Source organism: Vipera ursinii (assembly GCF_947247035.1).
Source record: "Vipera ursinii genome assembly, chromosome: Z".
NCBI lineage: Eukaryota > Metazoa > Chordata > Lepidosauria > Squamata > Viperidae > Vipera > Vipera ursinii.
In genome coordinates, this window is record NC_139517.1 from 88,091,510 (window position 1) to 88,104,812 (window position 13,303).

General features: G+C 35.0%; 1 protein-coding gene across 2 annotated transcripts in view; it reads right to left on the bottom strand.

The window, feature by feature from the left end:
- Positions 1-13,303, bottom strand: part of CREB5 (cAMP responsive element binding protein 5) — a 221,050-nt gene that overhangs the window by 110,467 nt on the left and 97,280 nt on the right. The window contains exon 1 of one of the 2 annotated variants that reach the window (XM_083378194.1): positions 9,000-9,303. The exons of the other annotated variant lie outside the window; for it this stretch is intronic. Coding sequence (XP_083234320.1) covers positions 9,000-9,046 — 47 coding nt within the window. The 5' untranslated portion in view covers positions 9,047-9,303. Of the gene's footprint in view, positions 1-8,999; positions 9,304-13,303 lie in introns of those variants that run through there. 2 annotated transcript variants of the gene reach the window in all.

The following is a 13,303-nucleotide window of genomic DNA, read 5'->3' on the forward strand; positions in this document are numbered from 1 at the left end:
TTCTTACAACGAAACTCAGCAATTTGATATAGTAGCATTTGGGAACACATCTTGTAGCTATAGAAATCTCTGCTTTCTTGAGAAAGTTTAAAGTCCCCTGATATACTTCCATAATGAATATAGGTGGAAGTACAGTAAAGTTTCTCTAAAATCTGAAATGGTTTGTTCTATGATCTGATGAGATCAACTTTTGAAACAAGTTAATTAGATATGCATAGTATTCATAGCATGAGCTGCTTATTCTGAAACTTATTATTTTCATTGCTCTATCCCAAAGAGGATGTACTATTTATTTGTAAATGGATGGCATGTGTCCACAACTTTGTTGAATCAAGTTTGTACATTTGAATCCTGACAACGTTTGACAACTGTCTCAAAAAATCTATTTCATTTTTAATTAAATAAGGTACCTTATTAGAAATGATAGCACTAACCCTTGTTAAGAAGTAAAACATAAATTCTATTCTCTGCTTCAAGTGGAGATTGGGGCCAACATCTCAGACAACAGTTCTGTACCTTTTGAGAACCAAAATATTAAATAATTCATTTTAATTGATACTTTAAAAAATTAGGTGTTTACAAAGCCCAGCCTGATCATTTCCATGAATTATTACAACATGTTAGATTCATGGCCATCTTAATTAGATCTGGCAAATGTAACTGTGTATTTTAATGAATTGAAGTCTCTTTGGGGAAGCCCCTGAATAGATTTAGCACTCATTGATTAAGAGCATAGGTCCTTGTATGCATTAATACTGGTCAAAAACAGGAAGTTATGGGCAGCAGTAAATGGACAGGTCTCACAATGAAAGGAAACAGTGGGTTGCCCATGGATTTTTATTGGGACGAGTGTTACTTCACTTCTTCATAAAATATGGTGTTTTTGTTGGGGTGAACACTGCGTTTTTCCAAGCTGACGAATAATATCAGACTGTGAACAAGTCCTAAAGGATTTCTTCAGTACAAATGCTCACGAGTTTATATTTAATGTAATGTAAATACTAGTTAGCAGAAATTATTTGGACAAAAAGACATCCACCATTACGCGCAGCCTGATAAGAGTCAAAAATACCAATAAGTAACTAGGATACAAATTCAATCTTATGGCAGCAGTAAATAAACCTAAGATGAGATTTATATTATCATTTAAGGTTTGTTATCACACAGAAAAAATGAATCAACTATTTTTGTGTTAGTATTGTGTTCAGTTCTAGTTGTTCCATTCCCAGACGATAGAACTGCAAGAACTAAGAAAAAGCAGTTATTACAGGAAAAGGAGGCAATGAAGGAAGAATATAAAAAATGAAAAGCATGTGAACAATAATATAGGAGGAATGCTTTTTCTCTTTTTTTAAAATTAGAATTTGAATAAATGAATTGATGGTAGTACAGCTGGAACAAACAATAAACTACTTAGGTAGATGCCATATATTAATGGAAAGTGCCGTCAAAACATCGCTTGATACTACTATATTGTTTGACTTTAAAAAAGAATTAGAGAGATTTATAGAGGCCACTGACCAGGAACCAGTACAGGTTTAAAGGCAATCAAGGCAGTTGCTAAGAATGGTCTGTAGTAGATAATTATTGTCCCCAGATTCAGCTATAGATTTACTAAAAGCATCTTGCTAGGAAAAAGCATGCTGGACAAAAACCTCTACTCTGATTGAATAAAGTATTGTTTCTATTTTACCTTGTGTCATTCTCTGATTGAAGAATTGTAAAAGAAAAATATGCTGGTATCTTTTTACCAAGAGATCACATTTTGATTACAACAATTACAGACTCTGGGAAAATATTTCATTCTTATTCTGATGGATCCCTTATAGATAAAATGAATAAATGGTTAAATAATATTACAGAAGCAATAAAAAAGATCACACACAAGAAAGGTGAAATAAGATGTTTTGTTCATCTGACTAGCCAGAATGTACAAGGTGAGTAAAGACATGTCTCCTTAAGCAGTGAATTTTCAGTATTCTTACCAAGATAAGAAAGTGATTTGCTTGTCCTACTTTCCTTCAAAGACCACAAAACCTAATAAAGAAATGTCTTCTAAGTAAATATAGCACAAGAATTATCTAATAATTGGTGAGGATTCATATGTAATTTTCATAAAATGAAAACAATGAATGACAAGGTAATAGGACAAAAGCTGGTCTGTGCTATTTGTTTATTTAATAAATTTATATAGCTGTTCACTTACTCACAGAACTCTGAACTGCAAGCAGAACATAAAACATAATACTCAATCAGTTAAAATAACTAAGTTGATACCACTGTAAAAACGTCTTGCCATTATATGCCCCTCACATAGCCCAGTTTCCGTTAACATCTTGACCAAAGCCAGCAATTGATAGTTTTATCCAAGATCAAATGGGCCAGGGAAAGAATCTATTGGGTAACCACCATGACAGAAGAGGCATGCTTCCTATAACCTATCAGATTGCATCTGCTTCACCAAGATGTCTTGAGCATGACCACTTTGTTGGATCTATTGGACCAATCTGGAGAGAGTTTCTTCTGCCTCTGAAGAAGAAACCCAACATTTGTTTTGGGGATATTCTGTGACCCCTACAAAAATGCCAACCACAAAACTTATTTTTTGACAAAGGAAGAATATATGATATGTACATGTGTATGTGTTTTGAAGCAGGTATATTTTATAGCTATTTTGTTTTTATTTAAATATTTAATATTTGTTTTAAATAAATCTATCAGATTGTATGAATAGTTATGGAGCCAATAAAAAGAAATAACAAAGTTGTACTATGGATTCAATGCAGTTTACTTTCATTTTGCTTTGATGATAATGGGATTTCAGGCTGAAAGACCCTTCATAAAGACATGGGTTTTTTAGCAAATAAATGAATAGCGAACAAACAATAAATTTACCTCTTACAATTATTGTTGCTATAAAAGCCATCCTGGTTGCTATATACATAATAAAGTAAATGCATGTTTATTTCATATATGCTTTACAGATGGAATCTCAATATGAGATTCCATAACAGATTGGTTATAGGGAGGATATCATGTATAGTTTACAGACTGCTTCTTGGATTTAAGAAATATCAGCATATATTCTAGAGGCTACAAAGGTCAGTTAATGTTCTGTGTACAGAAAAATGCATAATATTTTTCTAAGCAATACTCAATATTTTTATGTAATTTTTCAGTATTTTAAAGGTAGCCAGCATTATTTCTTCAGAGTTCATGTAGATACATTGTAAACAATATACAGTGCTGCTTAAAGGTTTGTAAACTCTTTTAAATTTTCTTTTATTAAATGTATTGAATAAATTTTTAAGAATACATTAAAGAAAAAAAGAAAGTACCGGTAAATATGAGAGTAATAAAAAATAGAAAAAAGAAGAAAAAGAAAAAAATATAAAGGATCAGATTCTGATCTTCCTTAGAGCAATTATAAATGCATTTATATTTTATCCTTTGTCCTTAACATTCAATCACGGCTCTCTTCTTTCCATATTTTACCCTTTCTAATAATCCAACTCAGAAATCACAAACTCACTTTTATTTTTCTTTGCAGCAAAAGCCCATAAAGGTTTTCTGGTTCTTGAAAAATGTAGTTACAGTATTTTTTTTCCCTTAATGCAACAAATTAGTTTCTGTACGTTCTACCACATTCCCAACCATTTCTTTTTTGTAGGTATAGTATTTCAGAATCTTTATATTTTTGCACATACAATAATCTCACTGCAGATGGCATGTACAAAAAGTGTCTTTTGAATTTTCAATATTTCTGCATAAGTATGACCTAAAATTAGAACTGCTCCCTACATAAATCCTAATACTAGTTAAAGAGAATGCAATGAAATAAATTAGTCAAAACACTATGTCTGTTCATTTATTTATTGAAGAAAATCATCTAAAGCTACATATCTGTGTGTGGCAAATTATGTGAATCTCTACAATTATCAGTACATTTGAAGGGGAAATTAAAATCAGATGTTTCAATCAATCAGATGAAAATCAGGTGTGAGAAGTCCTGCTTTATTTAAAAATCAGAAACTTGGGTATTTTCTATCAAAGTCACAACATAGCTATATGAATGTGTGTCGTGGTTGAAACAAAAGAGATTTCTGTGGGCCTCTAGAAAACAATTGATGATGCTCACCTGACTGAAAAAAGTTACAATTTCCTAAGTACTCTTCAAAAAGAACATTGCTGCCCATCTGCAGTTTGTGAAAGATCATGTAGATAAGTCAGAAGACTAACGGATGAATTTTCTGGGAACTGATGTGACCAAAATAGAACTTTTTGACTTAAATGTAAAGCATTGTGTTTGATGAAAGGCAAACACTGCATTCTATCATAAGAACCTTACACATCAGTAAAGTGTTGGCAGTATTATGATTTGAGCCTGCTTTGTTTGTTCTGGACCAGAACACTTTGTCATCGTTGATGGAACCATGAGTTTGGAATTGTACCAGTAAATTGTACCAGTAAACAAGAGCCTTGGTGGAGCAGTGGGCTAATGCCTCCTTAAGTAACACCAGCTGCCTGCAATTAGTGCAGGTTCGAGTCCCACCAGGCTCAATGTTGACTCAGCCTTCCATCCTTCCGAGGTAGGTAAAATGAGGACCCAGATGGTTGGGGGCACTAAGCTGACTTTGTAATAATGCCGCTTGGCCCCCCCCCGAAAGCCCTAATAATAAGCAGGCATATACATAGAATGAAGGCTATTGCTAAGCACATTGATTTGTGCTTTAGATTGTAAGCCGCCTTGAGTCTTCGGAGAAGGGTGGGATATAAATGGGATTAATAATAATAATAATAATAATAATAATAATAATAATAATAATAGTAATAATAAAATTCTATATGTCAGGGTATCTGCCTATGAATTGAAGCTCAATAGAAAGTGGGTCATGTAGCAAGTTAATGACATAAAATGCACAAGATGTATTACTTAAGAATGATTAAAGCAGTAGAGAGTTTATGTTTTGGAATGGCCAAGTCAAAGTTGTTAATCCTTAATGACCTTAATCCTATAGAAATATTGTGGAAGGACCGGAAGCAGGCAGGCAGTTCACGTTCATGTGTCCAAAAACAATCCTGACTTGAAGCTATTCTGTAGAGAGCAATGAGTCACAATTCCTTCAGGCCAATGGGCAGGACCGATCAACAATCATTGGAAACATTTAGCAACAATTATTGCTGTTCAAGAGAGGCACACCAATTACAGAAAGCATAGGTTCACATACTTTTGCCACACACAAATATGCAGATTGGATCATTTTCTTCAGTAAATAAATGAACATTATTAGGCTTTGAGGGAAGAACAGATCACATTTAAATACACATTTAGTATATACAGAAATGTTAAAATTTCAAAAGGATTCACGTGGTTTTAAGCACCACTAGATACAAGCAGTTTCATTGGTGTATATGAGTGCATAATACCAGATAGGAGTAGGAGTAGGCTTATATAAGGGTTATGTAATAAAAAGTAAATGTAATTATGCAATAAAAAGTTAATTTAATAGAAATACCTTCAGGGTTTGGGCATTTTAAGCATCGATATTACTAATATATTACTCCTAAACTTTAAGCAAATTTCATGAATGTTCAATTTCTATCACTTCCATTTTTTTAAAAATTGCTACCAAGAAACTATATTTTATGTTGTTGCTACTCATCCTGAGAATTCTATGACGGAAAACCAAGATATACAATGAATAGGTTAGGTGCCATTAAGTCAGGCTTGATATTTGAAGACCACATGGAAAAAAGCTTGTTATGTTCACCTTTCTCTAATAATAATCAGTAGCTATTCCAAAGATAATCCTACAATCTCTTTGATCTCATGCATTCATTTTATTATTAATCCTCTTTATTCATTATTTTGCCTGATGTCAATCATATCTCAGGAAATGTCCTCATTAAAATGTTCTGGAGAAATGCTTACCCTGGAGTCAATCCTTTCCAACATAGTTTAGCATATGCATTTTGCATGTTTTCTTCCCTATTATCAGGTCTTCTATTCTTTAAATGTGACTTAAAATAAGGAGGGAAAGAAGTTGAACAAAATACAATGCACCATTTATAGAAGGTGCAGATTAGACAGGTGCAGTTTAGATGGAAAATTAAATGTTTAAATTTCTAGTATTATAATCCCAAGGGCAGCATAAATTTTGGAAACTAAAATCTAGTACATCTGAATTTCAGTCAGAGTGACTGTCAGTTTTTGATTTAAAGCATCCTATGATTATTTTATTTTCAGGAACACTCCAGAATGCCATGAATGAGCCTGTCATTATAATTTGTACCAACAGTGTTTGATTCCTTGTTAACTGAAAACTTTAGGAGGTGTTATGTCTTAAAAAAACAGCCAAATTTATAAGTGCTATTATCTTTCAACAACAAAAGATAACTCTAGCTTTTCTCATTTCTTATATAACAAGGTGACAGTAATAAATCTGAAAGCAATATTTTTATTGATTCTTTACATGCAAAAATTCCTTTGGGATAACATATCATGGTCGCTGCCTTTCACCTGTCCATTCTACAGATTCATATCTGTTCAGAAAGTAACTAGTTAGTAATTAAACAGATCAGCTTAGTTCAAGTCTCATGGATACAACAGTCAACTTGCATCAAAATCAAGCACATACCCAAGATTATGCACATTCTTGACATATGAACACCTTTAAATTTATCCTTCAGAATTGAAACTACTAACTATGGGTGTTCATATACATCAACAAATATTAATTTGCAAATTTGGTGGAATTAATTCTATTTATGGTACAAGACATAGTGGGTACTCAAATTGTAGTCAGCTCTAAAAGTGAAAGCAATAGCCATATAAGACAGAAGGATCACCTTTACCTAATTCTAGTTGGTTTTATAGGATGATAGAAGATTGTCATACAAAATGGACTGGTAATATAGTCAATAAAGACTGGGTTCACAAATTGCACTAAGCTGTAATATGTTTATCATTGATACAATATGCTGAACAAATCTAGCCACTGTCAACTGTAAATCATGGTTTATGACACAGTATACAGTGTGACTTCAGTTGCTTATGACTTACTCAGTAAATCATGTTTAGATATGCATCAGTCAAGCTTATTCCATTGTCAGGTACAAATATTATTTGAGTATACCCTTATCCTTATCCTCCCTGCCACTACCGCTGCTCCTATTCACTCAAAAATTCCCCATGACCCTACTATCTCTCAGAAGGCAAGGACAATGCATTCTTCCTCTTATTACTGAATCAAGGTAGTCTGCAGAATGTGGTTTTTTAAAAAAAAGATTGTGGTCTCTATGATGCAATTGGAGCTCTGACTATTTTTAAATGTGTGCTGGATGTTTTCTTTTTTACCTGCAACCCTCCACCCCATATTGAATGATTGGAAAAGATAAACAAAAAAGCAGCAATAAGGGAAGCTGGTGCTAAGCTCAACTTCCATCTCTGCAATTGGTTCTAGAATGTCTGAATTTGGATATCAGGAAGGGCAAAGAGTTGATTGTGAACGAAAATTTACTCAGTCTGTCATAACCTGCCCATGAAATATGATATACAAGTAGATTTTATTAGCATTCTAAAAGTGTAAAAACCAAACATTTTCTATCCAGTATACATTTCGTTTATAAAATATTGACACCAAAATTGATATTATTCATTGTTAAACATTTGGCTTAAAATACTTCCTTGGAAGTATTGCTTTTTCATCATCATAGGTGCTGATTCAGCACATATGACTCTAGTGAGCCCCATAGAGGCTCAATTCAATTGCAGTTTGAATTGTATAGCTTGACTACTGACTGGGTCACCTCTAGACTCCTTGAAGAAACATCTTCATTATGTCCATCCATTTTCATGGTGGTTGTTACAGACCCAAATGTAAGAAAAAGAGTAACTACATTATATTATAAAACAATAATTTCACAAAGAAATCTAATCAATCTATGAAAAACCAATGGATATAATTTATGTTATAAGTCTTATTAAATGATTATTGAGTCCTTCCTAACTCTAAGAATTAAATGCTTAATATTTTATTTAAACAATATTTTGTCTTTTGTTTTATTTACTTTATATTTTTATTCTTCAGGGGGGGGGGAACACCATTGTAAAGAATTCACAATCCTGAAATCACAGCAATCTAAGATGTCCCCGACACAAAGCTTGAAGGACTAGGCTGGCCAAGTATTAGCTTAAAACCCTGAGTGGCACCTTTGGGATATGCTACACAATCACATTCCTAAATGATTTATCTCTTAGAGAATGTGAAACCTTTTACTCTACTAGACAGCAGTTAACTGATCTCAAATTGACCAGTGGCATTTCAAGAACAGCCTCCCCGTACTTTTCTGAAAGAGTGAGTGAGTGTGTGTGTGAGTATGTATGTATAAAAACCCTAGCAGAAAATAATTTGCAGCTGTGATAATATCAGGTTGGGATTTTTTTAAAAAAATAAAAATAAAAAGGATATGGAGAGAAAAGAAAAACACTCCACGATAGTTTTACATCGAATAATAAAAGATTAAAAAGGAGAGAGCCTGTAAATAATTAGAGGCTGCTGTCTGAAGCCAGTTGCAGTCGCTGTAACTGATAATAAACTTAAACCCCCTTGAGAGCAGGTAAATGCTTTGCAACCCTGACCCCCTACATCTCACATTACTTAACTACCCTGCAGCTCCACCATTACATCACCACCCCAATGATTGGTCCCTGCAGTTTAACTCTCTCCCTGTCTCCTCCGATTAGGGACGAAGTAGGGGAACGGCACAGAAACTTCTGTCGCAAAGTTTACTGAGCCTCGTCCGATCGTGGCCAGGGAGTCTTTTTGCGTGTTTAGCATAATCCCAAACAAATTCGAAGAGTGGAAAAAGGGCGAGAGAGGAAAGGCGAGAGGTCTCTTCAAAGAGGAAGCGTATTACACTGGAGGCGCAGGGAACAGAAGTGATAGTAGCAGGGTGAGTCGTAGAGAGCAAGGAGAAGAGGAAAATTAAAAACAAACCTCATGGACATCACTGGGTCTGAATTCCCTGCTGAGGTGCAGAACATGAGAGCCCTGGAGTGAGTGTACGTAGAACCTGAGCCAAAGCTTAACTAGCCCGAGTGAGTCATATCCTTCCCATTTGATTCCAGTCCAAATGATGATGTAATGGTTCTGGCCCGCTCCCCTCTACTCCGTACGCTGCCCCCTCCTCCTTTTTAGCTCGGTGTTAGTGAAGTCACCATTTAAATCTGGCACAGCCGAAACAAAAAAAAAAATGCATAACAAAAAAAAACTTCAATGTAACCAAAACAGCCCCAGGCGAAGTTCCAGACACACAGAGACTTCGATGGTGCAATTGCCATTGGATACGAGTAAACAGAAAAAGAAACAGTGCCGCCTTAGAACGGCCACAGCAGCTGCCTGTAGGAGATCAGAAGCAAACCCCTAGCATGGGGGCTGTCACAAACACATACAACTCCCCCCCCCAAAAGGTGCACCGTTCTTTCAAACGCGCGCGTCTAGAGCGGCACGTCGTTCACGCGCATTCGGGCTTCAGCAGAGAAAAGGCGCGCGGAATGGGAGGTTGAGAAAACGAAGACGGAGCGAAACAAGCAGGAACACGAGGGCAGAACTATGTGAAATATGTTAGGCTTGATGGAGAAACAAACGGGACAAGCCTGCGATGAGTCTTCTACCCTGCCTTAAAAGCGAACAAGTGGAGAGACTTTCTGGAGAAGAAAGGAAACCTGCAAAATGCATCTCTCTTGTAGAAGGGCTGCTTCTGAAAGTAGCATCGTCACTTGCGATACTCCGGATTTCTCCCCCCCCCATCCCCCACACACTATCCATTGGTTAGTGACTGGTGCACCTGGACCTCAAAATCCATAGTCTCAGAAGTGGGATTGGAGGAGAAATACCTTTCCTCCTTAATATGATTTTGGTGCCATCTGGGCAAACGTACAAATGCTCAGCGATTCCAGAATTGATGATATCTTTCCTCTCTCTTTCTTTAATTGGGGGAAGGCAACTCAGGAATACAGCTAACCAAGTTCATTTTCTTCCTATTATAAATATTTTTTAAATAATCATTATTGCCAAATTCTATTGCTCTATAAAATATGATTTCCGTCCAATGAGAAAATTTACTTTCTGATCTAAAATTATCCAGCAGCACCACAGTTGCCAAAAGGGCAGATGTTTCCTCAAACCTTTTTTCATAATTGTCTGGCAATATTACTGACGCTGCATATTGCACTCAAAAGTAGCTTGATAAGCAAAGGTGTGTATCTGCCTTCCTTTGCTTGCATCTACCCATTGTAAGCACTGCTTTCCTACTCTTTCCTACTCCATTTCAACTTGACAAAATCATTCAGTAAACTGGGTGGACGTTTCAAGAGTAATCTATTTACCCTGATTTAGTTTCCACATAAGGAGGAAGTTGTTACACCATTTCTCCAAAGTCTTCAAAATGTTGCCTTCAAATTATAACCTTGAATTAAAGTAAATTACATTCTTTGTCCAGGATTTGTCTATGCTTATAGAGTATGATATAAAAAAATTAATCCAAATGTAGCTCTTGGCTTTAAAAAAATATGTACCCTGTTCCCAAATAAATATGCTGCATAATTGCTATGTCAGCTATAGCAGTGATTATGTAATTATTTGCAACAATTAAGATTTTTTTTCCTGGATGTCTGAAACCATTAAAAAAATAGCCCAGTCCCTATTAACTGCTGTGCACATATCCAATGATATTTAATAGGAGGAAGTTTGGACAGAAAGATCTGGATTTCACTTCATTCTTTTACAATAGCAATGCAAATTAATTAATAATAAAGAAAATTGAGGTGGAGGAAGAAAAAAGAAAGAATGAAAACAAATTAAAAAGAAATAATATCATATTTATTGGAAATTAGCCCTCGGCAAAGAATTGTAATAGATTACATGAGAAAACCTAAGGAAGACACACAGTGTCTTCTAAAAGAGCCGGTTTAGTCACACCATGCTAAAAACAAGAGACCCTGAGTTCAAGCCCTGCCTTATCCAAAAAAGCCATTGGGTGATCTTGGGTCAGTATGTGTAGTTTAATGAAAAGAAGGTCTAGGGGTAACGTGATAGCAGTGTTCCAATATCTCAGGGGCTGCCACAAAGAAGAGGGAGCCAAGCTATTCTCCAAAGCACCTGAAGGCAGGACAAGAAGCAATGGATGGAAACTAATCAAGGAGAGAAGCAACCTAGAACTAAGGAGAAACTTCCTGACAGTTAGAACAATTAACCAGTGGAACAACCTGCCTCCAGAAGTGGTGAATGCTCCAACACTGGAAGTTTTTAAGAAGAGACTGGACAGCCATTTGTCTGAAATGGTATAGGGTTTCCTGCCTTAGCAGCCAGTTGGACTAGATGACTTCCAAGGTCCCTTCCAACATTATTATTATTATTATTATTATTATTATTATTATTATTATTATTATTATTATTATTATTATTATTATTATTCTCTCTCTCAGCCTAATCTGTCTTCCAGGATGGTTGTTGTGGAAAAAATAGGAGGAGGCGGATATATTGAATATGTTTCTGCCTGGAATTTTTTGTAAAAATAATAAAGATGGGATATAAATACTTTTTAAAAAGGGGTATAATTGTGCAAATGGTATCACTGAAAATGTATTCCATAAAACAAGCCAGATTGGTGGGGGTTTTTTTCTTTTTGGTCAATGGGAACATAATATGTCTTTGTTGTAATTTTGATTATATCAAACGGCTAAGTTTCAGTTTAGAATTTTAGTTATCTCCACAGATAATCAACTACCGGTACAGGGAATTAAAGAACCTGTGACTTGGATCTATCTACTAAACTGGATTGATGTCAATACTGTATCATATTGGAATATGACAGGTTCATCAAGTGAAAGCATGTGCATAAGAGGTGATAGCTATAATTATTTCTGGCGCCACTAAAGCCAGTAACTTGACAATATCATATGTAGCTGTTACAAAGTTTGCTTCACTATGTCACTGGCCTACATAACTCATTTTTGTCCTAGTAACTAGTTATTGATTTTTCATCTTCTGTAACTTAATAAAAAGATGTTTAATCACTCTAAAGCTTTCTTTTATTTCCAGGCATTTCAGTCTGTGTCCACAATTTAGAAATGTTTTTCCTCTTTGCCAGCAAGCTTGTAGTTCTTTTTAAGAAAAGAATATTAATTTATAAATAATATAAAAGAATTACAATAATTGTACAAACATATTATATCCCTTCAGTTATAAATTTTCCATTAATTTTCTCATATATGAAAGTTTGATACCAGTACTAAATACTTAGAGAAAATATTAAGAAACTTGAGTCTGAAAGATATAAATACATGCGGTATATTCTTTTAAGTTGAAACTTGAGAAAACATTTTTAACACTTTTTCTAATGTAGGTAGAATATCTAGAGAAGTACATAAACAGAATCAAAGCAAAACTATTTAAAACTGAAAGCTTTAATTCATAAGGCATGCAACTATAGGGACACGTCTGCAATGTTTTTCTATTAGTACCAAAAATCACACCTTCAGCCCAGACTTGTGTTAATATTTCTGGCAATAGACCATTCTGTTGTTTTAAATGATAAAATATTGCTTGTTTTTTCTTGAAAAAATAAAACTGTAATTCTTGTACAACGTGCCATTGCAATTGAACATACACTTGTATTATGAAATGTCAGGTTTGGGAGCACAGGAACTGCTTTATGTATGTTGCATACATCCATAGGTAGTAGATTTTGGGGGCATAATAGAAAAAAATTTAAAAAGTTAAGAGATGAGCCACTTTTCAGTTTGTAAGCTCAGAAATGTAATTCCTGTTTGGGAATGTCTTTCCTCATTAGATGACTGATCATACTTTAACTTAGTTTTAATCTGCTAGAAGCTACAGATGTAACCAGGGATGCTGCCTAGAACCAGTGGTGGGATTCAAATATGTGAACAACCAGTTCTCTGTGTGGATGCCGCTTCCGGAAGTCCATTCTGGGCCTGGGCAACAAAAAATTAGCTACCGGTTCTGCAGAACCCGTGCGAACTGGCTGAATCCCACCACTGCCTAGAACTGAATAATACTGAAAATATACTTCCATTTGTTTCATAAGTACTTTTTCAATTAAAATCTCTCATGAAGTATTAGTTATATTTCTAAGATATAACTCTGGAAACAACTTTGCATCATGGTCCTTTTTTTTTTGCCATGCCCAGAAAACTCTGTACCAGTGATGGCGAACCTTTTAGAGACCGAGTGTCCAAACTGCAACCCAAACTCCACTTATGTATCATCAGGTGCCA